Source organism: Patagioenas fasciata, chromosome 2 (genome assembly GCF_037038585.1).
Source record: "Patagioenas fasciata isolate bPatFas1 chromosome 2, bPatFas1.hap1, whole genome shotgun sequence".
NCBI classification, from domain to species: Eukaryota; Metazoa; Chordata; class Aves; order Columbiformes; family Columbidae; genus Patagioenas; species Patagioenas fasciata.
The window spans coordinates 101725637-101751564 of NC_092521.1; the positions used below are offsets into that span (position 1 = coordinate 101725637).

The window sequence follows — 25928 nt, forward strand, 5'->3', positions numbered from 1 at the left end:
CTTCATTATTTATGAGGCTCTCTCTTTGTTGCAATGTTATTCAGTTGAAGGTTATTGAACTGTAACTTCCTATCACAGCATCTTTAATTAGACTAGCTTTTCCCAATACATTAGAAAGCACCGTGAAGAAGGAAGTACTCTCTGATCTTCTCCTGTTTTATTCTGTGTTACTGCAAATGATTGAGCTCGGTGGGACTCAGGCCTATAAATGCTTTTGTGAATAAGGACAAAATGCTTGATGTTAATCTCTGAGTTCACCATTTATTTTCTGTGATGAGGAAGACTGTCTAACAAAAGAAAGAAACTTCTTTCTGCAGATAGAAATGGCTGACATTTCTGTTTTCACCAAGAAAAAATGAAGAGTCTAGTATGATGACTATCTGCCTTTCAGTTGAATCTCTCAGTGTCTTTTGGTTGTTCAGCTCTTACTGTGTTGTTAAAGCTTTTGCTGTAATGTATCCCCAACTGGTTTAAGACTCCTGTGATGGATTAGCTGCTTTCCTTGAGTCACTTGATGCCTGCCATGTGTTTAGAGGGTTGAGAAGCCCACTTAAAGGTATCATATGCCTAAAATGCCTTAAAGATACTCTATGCCTCTGGCTATTTTCATGTCTTGGAGATCATTTTTGTGGTGGTCTTGAAAGAGGTCAGTGCCTGAGGGCTCGCAGTATGATATTGTCTTAGCAGTATTTTGCCTTAAGAGGAGAATTTTCACCATTAAATTTAGACCTTGCACAGAAATCTCCCATTCTAAAGATTTTGAAATTAAAAATTAATTATTGCTTTGTTACTTTACATGGAAGAACCTGGCTCTCTTCACAGGTTTTTCTTTATACATTTGAAGTGTCTTCTTCTTGAAATTTCCAGAAACAGCTACTATGTGCATTACTGGATTAGTGGTTTTCATTTAATTTAATCAGTAAATAAAAGCTAAATGAGAAAAAAAAAAAAGATAAAATATAAAATATATGTTCTAGTTTGGTTAAGTAAAAAGTAGTTTAGGATCTGATTCTGTTAGCTTAATTGATAATTGTGCAGCATCTGAATTACATGATACTATTCCAAAAAAAGAGTGATGCTCAAGATGAATCACAGTGACCATTAGTAAGAACAAGACAGGTACAGTACACAGGAACACGATCCTTCTCACTCTTCCTAAAACACTAGGGATTGCCACTGTCATCCAGAACATCTGGAGCAGTTAATAAAGTTAACAAAATGTACGTCTGATTCTTCTTCTGTATTTTAAAAGAGAGATGCAGGCACCTAAAATAATTTCCTCACCCACTTGGTAATTATTTCTAACTTTCAGCATCCCATGCTTAACATCTGTATGAGGTCACACCTCTGAAGGACATCACTGTATGTAACAGCTGGTCCATTCAGATGATATTAAAGGGTCGGGGTATGAACAATTGCTCTCCAGCATGGATTTTTTTGTGACAGGTTCCCTTCTCTTTCCCTGAAGCAGTAACAGGACAGATAGATGGCACATAAAGCTTTTGATGTCTGGAAAACGCCAGCTCAAGGAAAAGGCCACTGCTTGTTAGCCAGAGTATCTACAACAGCTCTGACACGGAACCCTGACAACAGCAATGCCAGCCAGAGAACCTGGAAAATGTACATACCGAGTACGGTGTGTCCTTGAAATAGTATTTACTGTTTATTTGCTCCTTAGCCAGGAGGGATCCACATACATTTTCTGCTTGTTAGGAGACTGCAAAACCGGACCAAAGAGCTATCCCTCGTCACAAATTTTTAATTAGGTACTAGGGATACAGCTCAGGGTGATTAACTGATGACTTTGAATTTACGTAAACTCTCTTCTTTCTGCACCTGTTACTCGATGAGCTGCATCAGCTTGCTAAGCCACATACAGGTGCTGCGCAAGGAGTTTGCGAACTCTGATCCTACAAGCAGTTCCATGTGAGCAGATGCACAACTCCTTGTCCAGCCTTACTGAGGCTGAAAAGATCTGCATGGGTATTTACATGAATTTGCGCAGGACCAAAATCAGTCAGTGTGTGTGACTCCTGGTATGACTTAATTTCAACTCAAGTAGAGGGTTGACCTGCACCGCTTCAGTAGCAGGCAAGGAACATTGGGTGTGAATGAAGCTATGTAAGAAGTGATACTTCACCTGTCCCCTGTGCTAGAGAACCACCTTTGTCTTAAACAAAATAACAATTTCCACTCTGCCCACAGACTTCTCCTGTGCAAAGGGTAAAACAAAGCCCATTGGCAGGGCCTCTGAGCTTTCAGAATTTAAGGACACAGAAAATCATCAGATCATTTATTCTGATCTCCTCTGCATTGCAAGCATTTCACCCAGCTTGAACTGAAATCAGCAATTTACTTTTGATTGAAGTAGAGCGTGTTTAGCTGAAGGCTACCTTCCAGAAGGGCACTGAGCTTTGAACTGAAAACATTAAAAAATACAAAATACACTAATTCTCTTCCCACTCTGCCCCAGTAATTAATCACCATGGTATTAAATACTGGCATCGTTTCCCATATGAATTAATCAGGATTCAGCTTTTAACCATGCATCCTTTCCCTGCTTAATTTAAAGGTCTTTCATATGATACAGTTCTCCTCCTCCCATAAAAACCACATACTTGCTTAATTCACTCACCTTCCTTTTGATAATCTAAAAAACCTAAATTCTGCAAGTTTCTTATTGTATGGTATTTTCTCCAGATGTCTAATATTAATATGTGTTTTATACCCCCTCAAATTTTTCAAAATACCGTTCAAAAATATCAGTGTGAGAACTGACTGCAGTATTCTAGTGCGACTCTCACACATGCTGCATACAGGCACAAAATCATCATCCAGCTAATTCTAATTCGTTCTAATCACTACTTCCCAGCTTAGATATTCAAGGATCACATTGACCCTTCTGACTTTATGCTGCAACAGGAACTTACACTCAGTTGCTTGTACCCTAAATCCTATTTAGAGTCTCATTTTGGGAATCAGACTCTCTGCTTTTGCAAAAGCAAGCCTGCATTCATCTTTTTTTGTACAATTTTGCATTTGACTATGAAAATGTGCTACTTTAAATGGCTTCAGCTTACCAAGAAATCCAGGCTTCTCTCATATGCTTGCTCCATCCTCATTATTACCCTCCTTCACCCAACAAATATTATTAGCCTATTACTATGAGTCCCTATTTATGTTCAGATCACTAGTAAAAATACAAGGTCCCTAAACTCTGGTAATTCAGAAAGCAATTGTTCAGCTCTCACTTAAACCCAGGAACATCTAAACACCAAATACCTCTTAGTTTTCAGCAGTAAAATATCCCTTGTGCTTTAAATTCCAGCACACCGGAGCCCTGTTGCTTAATTCCAGTAAAAGGCATATGTTTGGGAAATGATCTTTATAAAGTTATTAGGACAACACAGTTTTACCTAGTACCCAGTACTACTATACCCACATTTTAGATCATAAAAAGCCTTTAAAACAAAGATCTTACAACAAATCAAATATCAGGCAACATACAAAATGTTTTGCCTTCTTTTTCTGGCTGCTACTGAATGAGTGTGATTCTAAATCAAAGAACTCAGTTGACATCTAACCTGAGCACACCTTGCAAGCAAAGGATGGGTCTAACTGCACATGAGGTACTCAGTCAAATGCAGGGATCTCTCTGGAGTTGCTGGACCCATTTTCCATCAACATGCTTTTCACTTTCAACGCTACAAAGCAGTAAATGCCTCCTGTCAGGCAATGAGCACTCTCTTTTCTGCAAGTGGCAGTGAGTGATGAGCCACCCAGCACTCGGGTGATGGCACACGAGAAAGGTTCTGCTTTCATGTGAGCATAGCCTTCGTCTGAGAGGCAGAACTTGATGGGGTGAATGGAGTAGCCGAAGTTCACAATCCCATTTAATGACCATGGGGCTGGAAAAGAAGCTCAAACATTTAGTGTCAAGCTTGGATTTGAGTAAAAATAAAGAGGCCATGAACTCTTCTAAAAGTCCCCACCCCTCAAACCCCTTATATTGTATTTCAGCACATATTTAATGAAAACTTGGATGTCCTTCTCTATTGATCTTCAGATGAGCTCTCATTGGCCTACATACAGCTAATCCTAGGAAACTGAACTGCTTGCACAAATAACGGATTAAACCCTTAGGACATTTGTTGAATTGAAGAATAAACAAAATATCCATAAAACTTGATTTTCAAGGACATGAAACATCCACAGCTTACCCATGAGAATACTAAGTATTTCTGAAAACTGAGACATTCACTTTGTTCCTGTTGTTAAATTGCTGCCTCAGCTTCCCTGCCCTTTACCTTACCTATAACATCAAAATCTTTTTGGATGTGGTTTTTACAGAGTGGTACTGAGAGTTCATTCAAAGTGATTTGCCCAAGTATGTCTAAGGAAAACTGATCTGTTAGCTCTTAACCTAATTTCAAAACATTAAGCCTCAAGCAAGGCTGATTTTTATACCCACAACAGCTAGTTTGTCATTTGGTTAGAGATGTCATAAAACAAATCTGTTGGGCCAAGCTGTCTGCTGGTGTGAACTGGCAAAGCTGTGATGATGGCAAGGCAGACTTCGGCCCAGTCTGCCCTCAATATTAAGTGACATAATGCTTTCTGTGCTCTACCCCAGTCAGCTCTTCACATCATAAATACTGAATGTGATACTTGCACAATTGCTGGAGGGATTTTGCCCATCACCTTCCCTGAGGAGACAACAATGCAAACACACTTTACTCTGAGAAAAGCTGCACTCACCCGATCTTCTTCTTCTCTGACATCTGGCATGGTGCTGATGCAGAGGCTGACTGCAGTGATGGCAACAAAAGAGATTGAAATACAAGCAAAGATCTTTCCTGGGATCCCTGAGTGGGGGTTCTCCACCATATCCCTGAGCTTTCTCATGCACAAACTCAATCGGCTATTGTCCTGGAAGGCACATTGCGTAGTTTCACTAAATACCATCTCCCCTTCATACAGCCTGGCCTCAGCTGCCTCCTCCTCTTTCTGTCGCAATCTCTTTTTACAGCACCACTCCAGGTGGTCCTCTTCTATCCCCCAGTACACAAGCTCCTCCTGAAAAGAAAGAGCGCACATCTCCCTGAGAAGCCGCAGCTTCCCAGCTGTCAGGAAAGTCATGATTGTCCTGAAGGCACTAGGATTACGGTCAAAAAAAAATTCATTGCAGCTAACATCATAATCATCGCAGATGTTCATGATCTCATCATAATTGCTGCAAGATTTTAGCTTCCCAAGCCTGGTCAAGGGGCAGTTTTCCAAGGTAGTCCATGGAACTTTGTATTTAATACCACCTACGTTGATGATCACAAACCTGGTCCGGTCATCCAGGAGGGCTAAGCAGCACAAGTCTTCCCCTGGGTGCAGAAGTTTGGCCTTTTTGTAGAAGAATCCTTTCTTGGTTTGCACTTCACATAGGTTTTCCAAGTTATTAAAGGAGTAGGAAGTGAACTCAGGATCTGCATTTCCAGTGAGCAATGCCATTTCGTGATACATATATCGAGTCCATAGGGAGGTTCAGGCTACTCAAATGAACGCATCTGGAGCTTGATTGGAGAGTCAATCTGTATAACAGAATTTTAAAATGACAATACAATTAGGGTGTTGCTAGATGAAAAACAATCCTATCCTTTCAATCCCAAGAAACTTTTCTCCACAGCGTTATTTTTCCCCTGTTATTTAAGACTATCTTTGCTTGATAGTCACTTGGGGAAAGAACTTATTGTAGTTTAAGGTCAGAAGCCATGCTGGTACCTCTAGAGTGTTTAATAAGTGAATGAATGGAAACAAACCCAGTATATTATCATTTTCAGAAATTTCTTTTCTAGAGGTTTGAGCTATATCCTGGATGTCAATGGATACTGGAAGGGAAAATGGGTCTTTTGGACAAATGGCAATTTACATTTCAGCAACTTAATAAAGAAAGTAAGTTTTTTGGTTTTGTTTGTTTGTTTGTTTGTTTTTCCTCCATCTATGTAATGTATCTATTACGAAAATGCCTACAGTGTGAGAATAAAATGTATGCCTGTAGTACAGTCAGAAATGTGATTGCAGCACTGCTGGTCATTCCCAGTTTAAACTCACCAAACTTAGGTACGAATTGCAGTGTGGGAGCTGAGAATGCAGCCTGCAGCCAGCACCCAAGCAGGTTTGCATGCTTGAGCACAAAGTGTGTGTGCTACCAAGATTCACTTGCCACTGGTACCCCAACCAGCTGGATTAAAGCTGTATTTGGCATATCTACCTGAACAGGCACTTCCGAAAGGCAGCAAGCTTTGGTTCCCGTGCTGGGGTGCCTGCCGTGCAGGTTAGTGACACCTCCTCCAAGGAGGTCTGCATCCCTGCTTGGAGCAGAGACAGATGGAGGCACTGGTCTGGAACAGAGCTTGCCCTGGCAGCTACTGGGGCCTCTGCAGTGATTCTGACAGCAGGGGGACAGGGTGCCCTACAGCCTGGCAGCAGCGAGAAAGCAAGACTGAACCTAAGAACAAAGTGGAACTGGAAGCAAGCCACTTCATGCTCTGACTTCTGCATAATGCAGAACCTAACCAGTCACATTTAGCAGTGTGTTGGTCTAAGCTAGTGATGGCTCTTCCCTCTTCCTGACAGACACCCTTGAACAAATCACCGGGATGAAATCAAATGGATTTTTCCCACTGATCTCAAAGGAGTGGCAGAAAGCAAGAGGCTGGTAACAGGACTTCATGCCTCTTTCTCAGTCAGGCTACAAGAAGAAGGGGCAAGTTTGCAGATTCATCTGAGGTAAAAGATTCTTGTTGCAGGTTTTGCTCAGATGGCTAAGGCTAATCTGCTGTTGCATGCTGCCCTATTAGATCAAGCATTATACATAATTCTAGGATTAAATTTATGCCTTCTGCTTAGCCCCCATTCACCACACCACAATCCACAGATTTCCTGAGCATACTTTTTCTCTGCCACATTGCTTAGAATCATAGAATCATTTTGGTTGGAAGAGACCCTCAAGATCATTGAGTCCAAACATAACCTAACTCTAGCATTAGACCATGTTCCTAAAAACCTCATCTATGTGCCTTTAAACACCTCCAGGGATGGTGACTCCACCACTTCCCTGGGCAGCCTGTTCCACTGCTTCACAACCCTCTCTGTGAAGAGTCTTTTCCTAATATCCAGTCTTCCATGACTGAATCACCAAAATACTCCTAAATCGCTCAATTATGAAGTAGGAAACAAGAAATCGGCATGGGAATGTTGGGCCTCCACACAAAAGACTTGGACTGGGAATGGATGCAGTGATGGGGAACAATCTTAAGGGGAGAATATACAAACCTTACAAGATTACAAGACAGGAGATAAAGTTGAGGTGTGAGTATAGTCTGGCAGGACAGTAATCACGAGGTGGTAAGTCCATAATTTACAAGCAACATTCTCCAATTCCCTTTGAATATCATGTTTCAGTCTGGAGAGAATACTGAACAAGTGGCTGCCAGGAAAAACTGGAGAGCACTCACATGCAAAAACACACTCCCAGAGCAGCATCTTCCTTTATCCCTAATCAACTCATTAGACAGAGTCAAAACATTCTCCAGCAGAAAGTGGTGAATGCTTGCTACTCACAGTCATGAATCACCCTCTAAATATTCTTACTAACCACAGTCAAGCAACCAAATCACAGTAATAGCTGTGGTAGTCCTACATTTCTCTGAGAACCCAGCCACTGAATTTTAGAAAGGCATTTACACTGGATACTTGTAAAAAGTCAGAGAAAGCCTGGTTTACATACACACACACACATTAAAAAAAAAAAAAAAAAAGCTATGTTCACTAACCTACAGATGCTTTTTGGCACTGTGAAAATTTCAGAAGAACTAATGATGCCAAAATCTCTCCAGTTTCACTTTGGGCAAAAAAATTGTTGAAACAATCATTTATGCAGGGCAACATAAACAACAAAGAAAAGCTCTTTTGCCTGGCTAAGGGCCAGTAGAGGGCAAGAGGCAGCGACATGCGTTCTGAGAAATGGGTGCTTTCACAGCACAGGCTTGAGTGCAGCTGAGATTGCAAATACCATTACTGTCATAATTAGAGCGCACCATCAGCAGGGCATATACTTTAAACATTTAGTCTCTTGTTGCTTTTTGTTGGTAAGATAAAATATTCACTGCTATTACTCAGGGCACTGCGCTTTTGTTTTCATGCCTCACTTGTTACACAAGTCAACATATAAAAAGTAGTTTACATTTGTTTTGACATCAAGGCCAGGATTTGCTTTTCTCCTCTCCTCCATGTAGCAGGTTGTTGTATAAAGGGGCCAGATATATTTCACAGAATTATTTTGCATGTAATATTACATGCATTTCTTCTTTCCTCTAAGAAGCAGCTAACTCAATGTGAAAAATCTGTATGTATGTTGTTGATTACAAAATGTCTGAATTACAGAGGGTTAACCATTTATTTTGTGGATATAAAATGACACTGATTAAATATAAAGCTTAAGGAAGCAGCTATTTTTTTGTATAATCAATGGATAAATAGAAAGTGATAACAGAAGTAGTTATGGATAGTGTTGCCTTTGATTTAACAGGTTGATTCTGGACGCTACTGGTAGCATCAGATGCTGGAGTTTAGTTACGAAAGTGAATTTTCTGACCTTGGTCTTTTTTGCAGGCAAACATTTCAAGATCCCAGAATCCATAATAGTACAGATTGTTACCTGGCAGCATTTGGTTCGGAAATCTCAGCTAAAAGATAAGCATGTGAAGAGAGCTGTACATATTATTCTTCTTGGCACCTCTAAGGTGGTTGCCTTAGACCAGGGCTCAGATGTCAGTGGAACAGCATGCAAAAGCTTGTTATGCCACTTCAACTGTTCTACAGAAAAAGAAAATACATGACTGTGGGCTCCCAATTTGGCATCTATCCTGAGACGTAAAATAAGCCTGGAAGGTTTGTTTCTGATCTTATGTGCATGGAATGTATCGTGACCTTCACTGAATATTAGAGGGTGTTTCAAAATTATGTGGGTCTTAAAATACTCTCTGTATGCCAAGGTTATCTAATGTATGCACATGCCTACAGTAAAGCATCCCATTGAAGATTAACTATAAAAGCCAATACTTCCAGAAATGATACTACATTATCATCCAGTTGGCATTTCTGACACATGGATGCAAGAAAGTCTATTAAAACACAGTCTGTAATAAGCTGCCCCTTGCAGGGTCACAGGATAGAATTTGATTCTATATTTGTTGTTAATTTTAAAATGCTGTGAGAGAAATGCTGTATAATTGTTTCAGTTTGATGATGATACACAGGGTAGGTCATACATACTGTGAATTCTTTTCTTTTTTAAGTGAAGTCAAACAATTTTTATTCACTACTTTCTCCGGCCATCTATGTATGCATATCTGTGTCTACACTCACACACAAATTCGGCCAAATTCTGTCAACAACAGACAACTGAGATCTTTAAAATACAAGTATTTCTCATCAATGATTTTAAAGATTAAATAGATGTCAGAATCATGCAACTTTCATTGAATTATTTTCTCAATGGAAGGTGGGCTATTTCCCTACTTATTGTGTTTTCATCTTGCTTGCTCTCACCACTCTTCTTCATCCTGTTTTATCAGTATTGTTGCATCTAAGTCATACATGGTTTTGCATGTGGTTCTATTAATCTCAAGTTGCCTTGAATAAGAATGAAAAATGGGGCAAAAGTATCCCTGCCAAGAGGCTGACCAGCCTGCTGAGGAGAACTTTAAACCAGTGATGACACAGGAGGACATCCAGGTTAATCTTGTACTCATTACATTTTGTTAGAATATGGACTCCCAATTAAGAGTCCCTGCCATGCACTGCAGAAACATGAGGCTTACAAAATACAGAACAGATGGGGTGCAACCAATACACAGATTTAAGAAAAAGTAAATGAGACTGGAAGGATATGGAAACAATAAAACAGACACAGCTAAGCAGAACCAGACTCTTCACCTGATTTGGCACAATTAGTTTCTGAGTTTGTCCACACTGACCATGAATATAGCTCCCTACATAGTCATTATCACAGAATCATAGAATTGTTTAGGTTGGAAAAGCCCCATAAGATCAACAAGCCCAACTATAAACTTAAAGTACTGTCAGGCTCACCACTAAACCATGTTCCTGACTGTCACATCTACATTCAGGGCTGGTGACTCAATCACTTCCTTGGGCAGCCTGCTCCAATGACTGACAACCCTTTCTGTGAAGAATTTTTTCCTAATATCCAATCTAAATCTCCCCTGGCGCAACTTGAGGCTATTTCCTCTTCTCCTGTCACTTGCTACTTTGGAGAAGAGACCAGCACCCTCCATGCTACAACCTCCTTTCAGGTAGTTGCAGACAGTGATCAGCTCTCCCCTCAGCCTCCTTTTCTCCAGGCTAAACAGCCCCAGTTCCTTCAGCTGCTCCTCATCAGACTTGTGCTCCAGACCCCTCACCAGATTTGTTGCTCTTCTCTGAACTGTCTTCAGCACCTCAATGTCTTTCCTGTAGGGAGAGGCCCAAAACTGAAGAGAGGATTCAAGGCGGGGCCTCACCAGTGCCCAGTACAGGGGGATGATCTCTGCCCTTGTCCTGGTGGCCACACAATAAAGCAGGCTGTGCTAGGCCAGTTAGGGCATCACAGTATCCAACTCTACTGTTTTTTGCCCTCCAGTTAGCACATTTAGACCTGACATGGGCATCTTTGCACAGCCTGCTGCTTTTCCATGCAGACAGAGCATTCATAACTTTAAAGGCTGCATTATGCTACCCCTGGCAACTTTGTCATGTCCATTCAAATTCTCTTGCTAAGGGAACCATTCAACATGTGTCCAAGTAGAACCAAAGAACACACCAATATGTGTGCAGTGAACTTGACAGGGAACCGCAACATGGAAACAAAATTGCGAAGAGGTCAAGCACAGCTATACAGATTCAAGACTTTCTACCTCAGCAGTACAATCTATGTTAAAGCATCATTATACAAAGATATAGACAGTATTTCTTTCATACTTAGCTTGAAATTTTCATTTCAAGTTTTATAAGCATATTGGTACTCCACCAAGCACAACAAGTGTCTGAACTCTGCCTTTTGCTTTGCTACATTTATGTCACTAAAGTGTTGTTCCATAAGGAATGAAAGTGAGTCTAAGTAACATTGGTTAAACCAGAAGCATCAAAGCATTCTTCTGCAAGCTTTCTGAAGTAGTGCTATAAGCAATTTTGTAGAGCGTCTAGGTTTTAAAAATCATGAAGACATGTAAATATAACTTGTTTGCTATATATGTCGCCAGCTTCACCCTCAAAACATTCAAGAAAAAAAAAAAAACAAGCAACAACGACAAATGAAAATCAGAACAGAGTAAAACTGCTATGATCTATAAAAGGATACACTGCAAAGAACAAAGGGGAATCACATTGATTTCACGCAGAGTGTTTTCTACATAACCCCAAAGAGTTGAATTTTACATAGTTCTGTGTTTATCATAAGTAAACTTCAGTATCTCTAACCTCTTAAGCCACCATCATTCCCACTCAGAAAAGGCAATAGTCCAAGAAGTTGAAAAGTTACTAGAATTTTGAGCAGTCCCTCATTTTGTCCATTTCTTCATCAGAGTTACAGGAGGCAGGGACACAGTCTTGCACAACCAGCTGAGATGTCCACATCGAACAGGGAAAGGCAGGCTCCTTGTGTAGCAGTGGGGCAGAACAGCTAAGATGATAGACTCCTCCAGAGAGTAGTCTGGGGCTACGAGGAGGGTGTTGCATTCATCAATCTGACAAGAAGCCCAGGAAGAGTCACGCCATAATGGAGGCTGCAAAATTCAGCGTGTGAAGCTGGACATCGTTTGCATACTCTGAGTGTACATTTTCCTTAATAGTTTCATTAATTTAGTGGAGGAAAAAAAGGAATAGTTTCCTTTTCTGAACATTCCTCATGGCATTTATGCCACGGCATGTAATTAGCTGAAACGATTAAATTTGTTAAATGAACAAATCAAATTAACTTGACTCAATGTTAATTATTCTGGCATGCGTCCATAGCTATTTGTCTCCATTAGACAGATTATGAGTTATCTAGTGTTACTGCACTTACTAGAGCTGTATAGTGAAAGTATTAACACTATGACACCTTTAAGAAATCAGAAATTTGGTTCAACTAACTACCTCACAGTATGGGATCCTTACCTGTATCTCCACAGCACAAAACAACCTTTTCCCTCACTTCCACAAGCTGTCAATGCCCATTTATCTTAGTGTCCTAAACAGAATTTAACTATTGCTTCTATGAAGCTATTTGTACACTTCAGTTGCACAGCAGACGAAGGCAGTGATGCTAGATACAGGACAGACAGAGGAAGCATTGCTTGCTTTTGCGTTCTTCCCAGAATTACAGAATTCTGTTCAGACTAGTGAGCTTCAAGATTTCGACAAATGCCCTAAAGCAGAGTGCTTTCACAGTGTATTTCACTAAATGGAATTATCTGTATCCTGAGCAATAATAAACTAGCAGACCATACAAGGTTTGGGCAGAGCATCATGTTCAAACCATGCTTTATTTGTTTAGCTGTATTAACCTTCATTTGTTTACAAGAAAAACATACATTTCTAAAATGTGCTCTCATTCTCAGTTCATATCCCCTGGATATCTGAACAGAGATACCAGATATGTACAGAGTGATGGGCTAAAGTGAACAAACTTCAGATCAGGAGCTATACTTCTCAGAGTCTGAGGAGATGACACTGCACACGGAGATTCGTTTGATCCAGTTCCTGTGAACTGCAACCACGGATTGAGTATACAGTCTCAAGAGCCTAAAATTAAAATGTTTTATGTTTGTACTTGCTTGGTCAGTGAATGAACTCTGCTAACTGGGTACCCTGAGTACTGGTCCTTCCATGAATCATACATGAGTTTGTTTTTGGAGTCTCAACAATTAACCCTTTTAGTATCCTGTTTAATCAACTAGTCTAACAGACTCAGATATGGTACTAAACTTGACTACTTACGATGGTGTTAGTTGCCAATCTGAAATATTTATTTTCCTGTCCTTAGATTGCTGTGCTTCAGAATAACCAATCATCAAAACCCAGTTTTTAAAATATCTGCTCCAGTCATGATTACACACCCACAGCTGGCCTAAGGTATGATACGAATGGCGCTATCAAATGCAAAAGTGACAGACTGCGTAATATGGTAAAACAGCATTGTTTATTCCTATCACCCAGAAAATTAAACAGATTGTCCCATTCCTGCTGCCAAAATTCAGAAAGCATGAAAAACCAAACAAGTTATGGTGCCTTTGCAAGTCACAGAATTATCATTCAGGTGTTCCAGTGGATCTGCAGATCACTGTAGGGGGGTAAAGCAGTTTTTAGCATGAGCTCTGCTCCCTCTCTAACACTGATAACAGCATCTTTTATTTCTGATCTATCCTACTGATATTTGCAATTCTATACTTAGCAGCTTCCCACCCAGATGATTAATATGCTTGATTTAGTACAAAATGTAGCAACTAGATTTCTGACTGGAAATAAGAAGGTTTGACTGTGTGATGCCACACTTGGCCCAGTTTCACATTCATCATGTTCATGATGATTTGCTGGGGCACTTTTCCTACTAAATGGATATGTGTACTTGTCCTTATGTCTCTTTCAGGGCCATTCACAGGTTTGTATGAATGGCTGTTAGATATACATGTTTCAATATGACAGGATGAGAGGAAACAGCCTCAGGTTGCACCAGGGAAGGTTTAGACTGGATATTTGGAACATTTTCTTCAGGGAAAGGGTTGTCAAGCATTGGAACAGGCTGCCCAGGGAAGCAGTTGAGTCTCCATCCGTGGAGGTCTTGTAGAGGTGGCACTCAGGGACATGGTTTAGTGGTGGACTTGGCAGTGTTAGGTTTACAGTTAGACTCAACAATCTTAAAGATCTTTTCCAACCTATGATTCTACAATTCTATGAATAAATGCTTTTATGAAGTGTTAATGGGTTTTAGATGTAGATCTAGGCTTTTTAACTTTTACATTAAATCCTTTGAAGAGAAGATAAATTGTATACAGATGCATCTTGCTCCTTTTGTTAGCTTTAACTAGTTAACACTGGATTTTATGCATCTTATTTGTTTTTTTTTTTTTTTTTTTGCAGATGATGTTCTTGCTTTCATGAGTGTTTCATAAGTCAATTGTGCATTGACCTCAAAAACAGACTCTGTTTAGAAACAAGTCTACCTTTAAATTCAACATGGTTTTAGTTAATTATTAACATCATTGCATAGAATACCCTTTGATATTAGACTCTTAAAACTGTATACTTCATCCATGGTTGCAGTTAACAGGAACTGAATCAAACAAAACTCCATGTGAAATCTAATCTTCTAAAACTCTGGTTAAAGTACCAGTCCTGGACTAGAGCCTGTTCACTTTAGTCAATCACTTGCTTTGTGCATATCTGGTGTCTCTGTTCAGATATTTGGGAAATATGAACTGATGATGAAAACAAATTTTACAAGCATTTGAGGGTTAATACAGCTAAACCAAAAATAGTTTGAACATGGTGATTTGGTTTTTATTGTAAGTAATTCTGTGAGGAAAAACCATTCTGCCTGATCTTTGCAGACTCTGAGTTTTTTATTGCTTAGGACACACTCAGTTCCCTTCACTAAAATGCACTGTAGGAGCACTCCAAATTTTAAGACACTATGAACTCTTCAAATTCAGCCATTTGATCAGGGTGTCAAATCAGCAGAGACACAAGATGGGCAAGATAGGGATGAAACACAGCTGTTTCAAACTGAACCCACCCCATGATAACCCATTCCACAGTCTACTCTTTCTATTGTACCAAGCCCCAGCCCAGCGAGGAGAAGCAGGAAGAGAATTGGAGATTCATGAGGAAAAGGAACTGCTCTTATTTCTCTGACCGCTACAAATACAGAGGAGCACAGACAAAACAGAACACAGGCTAGAGAAAAGACAGTGAAAAGAGTGGGATGATAGAGAAATACCACACATGATTCGAGCATAGGTGAGCTGGAAAAGAAACAGAGGAAGTAAAACAAAACCAAAGGTGATTATAAGTCTTCATTTTAATGTCAAAACATTAGAATATACAAATGGCTTCTACCGTCACATGTAGCTACACACACACCTTCTGATTTCAGACACATTATTTCAGTAGCCTAATATTAGAGTGATCAGTTTGTGAGTAGTCAGTGAGAAGCAAACTCTCAGCTTACATGTTCAGAAACTTGAGCCTGGGGAAGTCAACTGTCTGACCATTGCCTCTATGACTTGGCCTGCATTCTTAATTCTGACACTTAAATTAAATGCCTACAACTATACAGCATAAGGATCCCTCTGAGAATTTGTCCTATTGGCCTCAGCTTTTCATTCAAGCCTGGGTACAAACAACTGTGCTGGTTTGACTGAAAATGAGTTAATATTCTTCATGCAGTTAGAAACCTTTCTGTTTCATAGCTAGCATGGTCATTATTTGGACTTAGTTTGAGAACAAAAGATAACACCCCAGTACAGAGTTAATGTTTTTAATTGCTCTGGTCTGAGAGCCAAGATTGTTCTCAGTGCTCTGCCCACAGGTGTGAGGCATTGAGGAAGGGGGGCAGAGATGGGGCAGAGCTTGACTGACATCCAGACTGATCAATAAGAGTATTCTACCCCATTAGTGTCAGGCTTCATATTTAAGGAGAGTTGGGCTCTTCCCCTTCATTCCATCTCTGCTTATCCTCTTCACTGTACCAATACCTTTCCCTCCCTCTCACACTTCATTCCTATCAATCGTTCCCAGGTGACTTGTGAGAATATGAGTATTTTCTACATTTTCTGCTGTGTGCAGATTATGCCTCCTCCCCTCCAAGAAAGAGCAGCAACAAATGGCAACTGGAGTTAGATGCCATCCAACCACTCAATGTCAGTCAAAGTCAAAACCAACCAACATCCATGGAATGCATGGCAGGTATAAATTCTACTAAGCTCCACTATAAGAAGACAGCTCAAATAAAAAAAGCTAGGTGGAAGCCCTTGCAGCTTGGCTGACCATACATATACCAGTTAAGCCATATATGCTAGGCACATACCTGTAAGAGGAGCGAACTTGGTTTTAAATGTTGGCACTGCCCTTTGAGGTAATGGAATCCATGTACTAGGCGAGTGAAATTTCAAGCAACTGAAACCATCAGTACACACTACCAAATAATTATTTTAACCTTGAGACCCGTGTCCTCAGACACTGCACATTTGCACCAGCTAATCTTGTCAACATTAAAAAAAAAATATCCGTGATTAGACTCCTCTGTCTCTAGAGCTCAGTGCTCAGTTCTGCCTTGTTTGTCCCAATAACCCTACCAATACTTGCAGGGATACAGATATTTTAGCACAATACAATGAAGCCTGCAGTTTCAGAGTCCTTGCATGAGATGACCTTTAAACAGAGGGGGGTTCTTAACTCTATGATATCATGCCAAACACTGAGCACTAGGAATAATAACAAAAGGCTGCTGATTGATGCAGTGAGTGTTGCCCATCCTACCCTCTGCAGGCAGAATTCAGAAATCCCGTCCTCCAGACATGTTTTTGAATGATAAGGTACTCTAGATCTTACCCTGTGCACAAGTTGCCATTTCCACACTGATCAAGCTTCCCTGCCTGGAGTGGGAAGCTCCCAGAGCCCTGCCCTTCTATTCTGTGTGGTCTTTACCCAGGAGCATCTATGTTTTGCAGCTTTCAGGTGTGGTGAACTGGAAATACTGCAGCAGCTTAAAGTAAAGGAAAAAAAAAAAATTTGATGAATTAAATATGAGAATTAATAATACAACTAGCAAAGTACACCTCATGTATTTATATTAATTGTAACACCAAATTCTTTTTTTGAAATGTCATTCAATTTCATAACATCATCTATTCTGAATTCCTCCTAGACAGATACCTGTGGTGGCACATCAGCCTTCCCAACAAAAGCTGACAGGACAAAGCCACAGCCTTCTGGGTGGGAGCATTGATGCTTTGGGTTCCTAGAAAGGCAGGAGTTTGTTTGGATTTTTTTACCTCAAACACATGATAGTAGAGGCTTTTCACAGTTTGGGGTTACAGATGTATCGCCCCATTCTTGCCCTGCTATTGAAGAGGATGAAAATGACCTAATATAGTCTAAGGCATCTCTGTAATTTCTCTCACTAGCAAACCACTTCGCCCTACACTGAATTGCCATTGCTATATTCAGTAGAGAAACCTCTAAGTTCACTAAACATGCTTGTTCACTGAAAGGATCTTCTGATAACGTTATCACAATTCAGTTTCAATGTTTAATAATGAATTGAAAGGATTAGAAAACTTTACACTTTCTCCAATGCAATTATTTCACTCAGCTCACAGAGCAAGGAAGTTAGCATTTTTAAGACCTTGTTCTCTGTAAATTTGTAATTTTGATGGATTTATCTATACAACGCAATGGATTTCACTGTGAAGATGATGGCTTTAAAATAAAATAGAATAAAATATAACTGACCCAGTTATATACAGTATCTTCAACAATCATGCTGAACTCTTCAAAAATCACCTCCCCTTTCAAAAACACTGGAACGGATACAAGAGGTAAGCTGACAGGCTAACTAATCATGTGTGGAATAGATGAAAACATTCCACTGACATCTTGCTGGAGAACATCGGTAGACTGGAGGTCATGAACACACACTCTGATTTAACATTTCCAAAGAACTACTTCAGTGACAGGAATGTGAGAAGCTCAATTCTAACAACAATCCCTCCTGTCCAGAGGTTTTTCAACCCAGTAAGTTTATATGAACCATTGAATAAGGTGAGCTCTTGGGGCAACAAAAGTGGGTAAGAAAATATCAACATTAAGAAAACAATCAACATCTTTGAGTGATGCTCAGGGTGGTTATTTATTTACTAATTGTTTTTGCAATTGGGCTAGGAAATGAACAGCTCATGCTCTCCATGAGAAAGCTCTCCTCTATTCAGAGCTCCTTCAGTTTCTGCCAGATTGCTCAGCATTGTTCTATTTGCAATACCAGCAGATACATAAAAACATGAGGATAAAATACAGCTATGAAGTTAATTTTACAGCATCGCTACTACTGACAGGGTTTTGTTTCTGAGCAGTTATTTTCATATGCTGCAAAAGGACAAGTTGTTACTCATAAAGCATACATTATTCTGCAAGTGTTACAAACAAAAAATCACTCTGCCAGATTTCAGTATCTCTGGTATATTCCAAGCCTGCTGGTTTCTTCCCTGTGTTGTTATGCTTTAAATCTTATTACCATCAGAAAGATGACCGGGAGTTTCAAGCTGCTTCAGTTCATTACCACTCAACCTTCCCCTTCTGTGAGGAAGGCTCCACAAGCTACGGGGTCTGTGGTGTTCATGAGTTGAAAAAGGAAAATTAGGAGGTAATTAACCCAAAGGCTTTGCTCAGAAGGTGTCTAAGATTTCACTACAGCATCCAGAGTTTGTTGAGAGTGGCCAGTGGAACAGCTCTCTCCACTTGGTTCTAATTTTGCACTGCAACATTCATGTTGCAGAGCTCTGTAGAGCTGGGCTCATATGTAGTTCTGTGTAGATACAGAAACAGGCTTTACATCAGCAAAGGCAGTACAACCACACAAACTGCACCACCCTGCAACTGCATTACGCTGGATATCTGTGCAGAACTGTCACTCTGAGTCCCTGTCCTGATGACTTTGCTCACAACTAGATGTACAAACAGTAATAGGCCTGTGGCAACTCCATTACCCATGGAAAAGAGGAAGGTGACCAAGATGGTGATCTAGGCCAGTAAAGCTGAGGAAGTTGCTTCTCTAAGTTCCCTTTTCCCACTCTGCAACTCCAGGATGCTTGCTCCTTTTTTATTCCACTTTCATCTGACGGGTCTGCATAGTAGCTAGCCAGTTCTTTATGCAGCTAAGAGAATATGTATGACTATTTCACTTTCAGCAATGGAAAGCTGCTCTAATTTTCCTGTGTTGCCAGAAGCTCCAACAGGCTCCTAAAGAAGCTGAAGACTGACAAGTATAGGAATGATTTTGCACCTCTTTTTCTTTAGACTGTGCTTTCTGACTGCCAAAGAAGGCTCCCTATTCTGCAGTTAAATAAGCTGGTCTAACTCATCAGGTCGTGGTTGCTTGAGCACAGCACTACCAGGGAAGAAAACTTCATGTTTGGCTAAATGAGAAAGATAGTAGTTTTACAGGCACTAACAAAAAGCTGTGCTCCAGCTCAGTTTCAAGTATATTATTTGGTAAATAGTTGGTACGTCTTGTCCACTGAAGAATCTAGAGCCTGGTCTTCGTACACTTTCCTCTTCCTCCCTAGTGACAGCACTGAGTAGAAGTGTCTCAAAGGAACAAGGCTTATGTGCCCAACAGCTCTATGATATCATGCAATACAACAGAACACCCCAGATTTAGCTACCTCAATTTACTTATCCTACAGTGTTACTTCCAAATAAAACCTAATGATTTTATGTTCGTGTTCTTGCTAACAACCAAACTCTACTGTTAACACAAAAGAGCCATTCAAGAAACATGCACAAAAATAACTTTCATTCTCTCTCCTCCTGAAAATTTTCAATAAATAACATCTCATAAAATATTAATTCATATCCCATTTGCTTTCTCATGAAGTAAAAAGTAAACATAGATATCAGCATCTGAAAATCTGAATAAAGATCAGTAAATAAGCAGCTAACAGCTACTTAATGAGGATGCTTGAAAGAAAAGCATGTAATCTGATTTGTACTGCATAATTCTTTTTGTATTATTTATTTTACACTTTAAATGACCTCATTTTATTTAATATATTCAGCAGTCTCAGTAGCTCACTCTGACAAGAACCATTTAGCTTAAGGTTTGATCATGCAGCTGCTCTCCATTCACTCCCCTTCCCAACAAGAAAATTTCCTCTCCAAATTCAATCCCATAAGTATTTGGCTGCAGAAAACTTCTATATCCTGACAGAAGGCTGCAGCCCCATTTGGTCTCAGACACCCTTCCTGAGGTGCATCATGTGTGATGTGGTTGACACACTGCAGGAAAGGGATGCTATCCAGAGACACCTTGACAAGCTTGAGAGGTCAGCTTGTGTGAACCTCACGAAGTTCAACAAGGCCAAGTGCAAGGTCATGGACATGGGTTGGGGCAATCCCAAGCAAAAATACAGGCTGGATGGAGAATGGATTGAGACCAGCCTTGACAAGAAGGACTTGGGGGTATTGGATGAGAAGCTTGACATAAGCCAGCAATACGCACTTGGAGTCCAGAAACCAAACCTTGTCCTGGGCTGCATCAAAAGGAACATGACCTGCACGCCAAGGAAGGTGATTCCACCCCTCTACTCTGCTTTGGTGAGATCCCACCTGGAGTCCTGTGTCCATCTCAGGAGCCCTCAACATAAGGACATGGGCCTGCTGGAGCGAGTCCAGAGGAGGGCCATCAGGATGATCAGAGGGCTGGAACACCTTTCCTATAAGGACAGGGTTAGAGAGTTGGTGTTGTTCAGCCTGGAGAAGAGAAGGCTCCAGGGAGATCTTCTAGCAGCCTTCCAGTACCTAAAGGGGCCCTGCAAGAAAGCTGGAGAGGGACTTTTTGCAAGGGCATGTAGTGATAGCACAAGAGGTAATGGTTTTAAACTGAAAGAAGGTAGATGTAGATTAGATATAAGGAATAAATTCTTCACTATAAAGGTAGTGAGGCTGTGGAGCAGGCTGCCCGAAGAAGTTGTGGATGTCCCATCCCTACCTAGAAGTGTTCAAGGCCAGGCTGGATGGGGCTTTGAGCAACTTGATCTAGTGGAAGGTGTCCCTGCCCATGGCAGGGGGGTTGGAACTAGATGATCCTCAAGGTCCTTTCCAATCCAAACCATTCTATGATCCTATAATCATTGTACTCCACAAGCCCTGGCTTCAAATGAGTCAAGAGGAATTGAAGTGGCATTGGAAACTGGCTCCTAGGGAGGTCAGTCCTCAGGCCCTTGAGGGGCTGGAGCAGAGGAGACTCCTGGGAAGGCTTGCTGGACAGATCTAGTCAGCAGAAAAGGTCCTACCAATGCTGTACTGTGAGTCCAGTTCATAATATGAATTTCTGTGTCTTGGTAGTCATTGTAGGGAAGTTTTTGTGGTTGTATAGCATAGCTTCATGATCTAGAAGGAAAACAAAGTGTGAAATAAATATGAGACATGAGCAAACACAGATGGGTTTATAGAAAGAGTGGGAGAGAGAAAACACTTAGCTAAACCTCTTGTGGCCAACTAAGAAATGTAAATTATACTGTTTTTAGATAAAATATGATAATGAACTAAAATCACTTGGTGGTTTTATGCTTACCACAACTAATAAATCAAAGAGAAATATGTCATTTTCTGAAACACTGTGGAGGAAGAGGAGGAGTGAAGGATAAAAGGCTTTCAATAGAGACAAATATGGTATAAAGCAGATATTTCATTATTTTAGAGCCTAATCCAGGCATATCCTGAATTCCTGCACTTTTCTTGTAAGTTGGCAAGCACCAAGCATCTTATAAGCGGCTCTCTGCCTCTCTCAGGATTCTGAGGACCCTAGTCTGCAATATCACCAAAGAAAACCATTGCAGAGTAAATGAAGAACTGGTATTAAGCCCATGCTTTATATATATATATATAAAAATATATGTAAACACTCCCCTATAACATTTTGTATTTTCCCCCATATGTATCTCATACATATATGTATATACATATATATGTATGCGTATATATACATAAATATATATTTCTCTGAACAGGCAGGGGAATGACAGACATGCGATCTGAGACATGAAATGCTTGTGAAACTCCAAGCACAACCCTCAGGAGTGCAGGGCCAGGAAGCACCAAGCACCAAATCAGCCATCAGCTCGCACTGGCTTCCAGTGGAAACAAGGAGCTTGAATCTGGTGTCCATATGGAGGCATCTCATGCAATCTGAGACACCCTGAAATATCCGAGGATGGCAGACATGACACAACAGCAACAGCTGGATGCCAAGCAAGCTGTTCTAGTACATCTAAAAGAGCAGTGGATGCCCATTTTGGGCAATCAAAACTGTCCTAGGTATACAGGGTTCTTTAGGTCCTTTGAAAATCTCTGCACACAGAGCCTTTGGAGATTTATTTTTAATCCATTGGCAGCAACAAAAAATCCTCCATATTCCTATCTTTTTAAAATATGGCACTCCTACAACGAAAGTCAGCAACTGTGTATCAACCGATCTCTCCATGGAGATAAGATACCTATTGAAACAGCAGAAATACTGTTAAAGAAAACCTAAACAAACCAACCAACCAAACAAAAAAACCGACAGCCAAACAAAAAAACCCCACAATAGATTTCTACCATGTTGTGGTGCCTGTAAACCTGAAACATTCTGTAATTAAATTTAAGCACTATTCTGGAAGAAGCTTTCCATAAGATTCACATTAGGCAGTTATATATACTACTAAATGCTTCCTGTTTTATCCAAGCTGAACAGGTTCAACAACTTGTATTTTGGAGGATAACTCATTAATTCTCAAGTTAAATGTGATCACTGAAGATACTTGTTTTGCATGTACCCAGGCTGTGCATGCAAATTTCCGATGTCCATAGCTTGATCAGTTGTCTGCTCATACAAAAGTACTTGTGATGGGAAGCTGCTGGAAATACATATGTGCATATTTATAACTATCAATGTATATCTAAGTTGAAAAACAGAGAACATTTCTCCTTCTTTTTGGAGGAGAGATAGCTTGGTCATACAATGGCATTATGGAAAATACGATGGTCCTCGTATAACACGTGTCTTTTGTAAGGTACATACGTGCACAGGAGAGCCAAATAGAAGAAGAGAAGTCAGTGAAAGGGTCAAACAATGTCAGCCCGTGTTACCTCTTCTGCTGCTGGATAAACATTGTTGTCTAGAAATAACAAATAATATTCCTGATTGTGGACTAGTAAGGTGTGACAGAAGGATTTCAAACAAAACTGCATTCCCCAGGAATCACAACACAATGTCAGTTTCCTCCACAATCTGGAAATCCTACTATTCATTATATTTGTACAAAACCAAAGCCGAGCTACAAAAAAAAAAAAAAAAAGTAAAGCTGAGCACCTAGATATCTCTTTCTATAATACATATGCTGGGATCTCATGCTTTTGGCTTCTTGCCTCTGTTTTATGTATACTCTGCATTCCGATTGACTTAAGACAACTGGGAATTCATTACAGTGAAAGGAAAACCAGGGTCATTGAATTCACTGTTCATGACAGTAAAACAAGCTAGTTTTCATAAAGTATATACAGGTATCATATGGGCATTCATTGGTAGCTATTTCAGAATGCCTGGATATTGCATGTCTGTCACACTGTCCTAAAATGTTATAAACACACATCTAATAAAGATGCCCAAACCACAGATGCAGTTTTGCAATACGGACAGCCCACTTCCATCTGAATTAGGAAGGCTCGTTTTAATTCTGGATACAGAATGGTGTAGAATGTCCTCGCTCTTTTTGGATGCAAACCTGTTCAGATTTTCAGGCCAATAGTTATTTTGCACACAGAAAACCACTGCTTCCTCAGGTCCAACAGACCTACTGGATCCCGTGTGGTTCCACCAAATGAAAGGAAGAAGAGAAAGCAAAGAATTAGAAACCACTACAAAGGAGCCATCCTGAACACCAAGTCCAAAATTGTAGGGACAAGATGAGAGAACACACAACATGTATCCTCATTTCCACCCCATCTCACACTCCTAAACGCCTTTATTTCCACATTAGAAAGAGAGGAGTGGTGAAAGTTCCACTACCCAAAGCCAAACCATCCCAGAAGGACAGTGGGGAGGAATTTTATAGGTGTCACAGACATTTTCATTCCAAATTCTCCTGGATGTGTTTTAGTCATTGCTGAGCAGTTCCCTTATGGACATTGCTCTTATAGCCCTGCCAGTGTTTAATGCTCACTCTTCTCAACCAAATCTTGAGCTTCACTTCTGCTGAAGCATGACTGAAACACCATTATCTATTAGCCTCCTTTCTGATACTTTCCTAATAATGAAAAGGAGTTGCTTGTGGTATCTATTCTTACTCCTCATAATCTGGCAAATCTCTTTCCTTTTAAGTAGTTTCATTACTCTCCAAGTTTTTCTCCACTAGAGCAACATACTTTTCCTTTTTTTATGGACCCTTTCATTCCATAAACTGTCTCACAATATCAACTCACCACACATCAGTTCCAGCTCCCTATTTACCAGGTCCATTTTCTTTTCCACAGAGACATTCATAATTACATTTATGCAGTATAGCATATATAAATCACCTATAATGTGGTCAAATGTAACCTGCAATTGTTATCCACCACAGAACTTCATGCCAAGTATTTATAGCCATCACATGTAAGCCGCAAAGGCAAAAGCTGACTGAATATGGATTACTGAAGCTGGGTTTTGGAAATAGTAATTTGTCATTTATTTACCTAAGTCCTACTTTCAAAGCTATTGTGATCTCACCCCCACAGGCCTTGAAGCTGATTTTTGAAACAATGCTTAAATCACCTTTTCATCTGGCAAACTTTTCTTTGGTACTTGGTCCAGAAGCTCAGGTTCACCCTGCCGTTTCACATACTGCTCTGTGCACTAATGGCATCTTCTCTCCATCCTCGATCACTGCCATGGGCTCTAATGCAAAAGGGCTGGCAAGTTACTATTACCACACAGGGAGCACATGGGCAACAAACGAAATTTTCCTGACACTTTCAATAAGCATTGGCTCACAGTTTTTAAAATTGTCAAAACAGTGACAAAAATAAATTATATTTAAGGTTATATTTTCGCCGCCTCCTTATTTGCATGTACAAAATATGCCCATGTAATTGTACCAACTAATTAACTATTCAGTGATTCTAATGCCTTTTCAAGGGCAGCTGTCTATGTTCAAATGTAAATTTTCCATATCTGAATGACTGTAAACACACAAACCCGAAGCCAAATTAAGATTTGGCTATTCAATTTAGAGAATATTGCATATTAAGTAACACATTCTAAGTTTTATTGTTGTAAATTATTGTTATGGTATCTTTTTATACATCTGCAATTTCTGCATGAAAAGAATCATACCTGATTCGCTGAAAATAAATCTGGTCAGAGAATATTATAAAACTCAGAATGTGCAAAAACTCCCTCAAACAGAATAAGCAAACATGTATAATTGGTGCATTCACAATTTATTTTGGGGTCATTCTGTTTTACTGAATTCTACTCCTTTAATTCTTAAAACCTTTTCCTCTCAGTTATTTTATGTTCTAGTAATTGATACTTTAAATTCTCCCATTTCTTTTTAATTCTGCAAATTTTATTGCTTGAAACATCCAATATATATCTGCAACACTTACATTTAACCTTTCATCTGCCCCTCTTTCTCATATAATTATTTACCTTCTAGGACAAAAACTGGTATCAAATTTCCTTTATTTTTATTAGATTTCTTTCTTACTTCTACATTGCACACATAAGCCTTAAGCTTACAGTTTACTAAATTAACTTTCAGCACTCTTCATCTTCCCTCAACCTCTTTTACCTCCACAGATTTATCTCAATTAATTACCCTTAGCAGTTCTAAAAACATTCAAAATTTAGTCTACTGAAATTCAACACCAGTGGAAGATGACATAAGGACAGACTATAACCTTGACAAGAGATAATGACAAATTTTGAGCACACATCTCTAGTTAGTCTTGATTAGTCTTATTTCAGCTGCCATCCAATGCTTAAAACTATAAATGGGGAATACTGTACAAACGATAAAAGCAAAAGTGCATTCTCTTCTGAAAAAAAAAAAAAAGTATTTCCTTACCTTTCCTAGTCAATGAATAAACAAACA

The 25928-nt window shown here is 39.8% G+C and overlaps 1 protein-coding gene across 5 annotated transcripts in view; it reads right to left on the minus strand.

The window, feature by feature from the left end:
* KCNG2 (potassium voltage-gated channel modifier subfamily G member 2) overlaps positions 1-25928 on the minus strand; it is a 62168-nt gene that overhangs the window by 21102 nt on the left and 15138 nt on the right. For 3 of the 5 annotated variants that reach the window (XM_071804643.1, XM_065831587.2, XM_065831588.2), the window contains exon 2: positions 4759-5582. In XM_071804643.1, coding sequence (XP_071660744.1) covers positions 4759-5514 — 756 coding nt within the window. In that variant the 5' untranslated portion in view covers positions 5515-5582. Of the gene's footprint in view, positions 1-4758; positions 5583-16644; positions 16799-25928 lie in introns of all 5 variants that reach the window. The other 2 variants (XM_071804641.1, XM_071804642.1) reach the window with 1 other exon arrangement.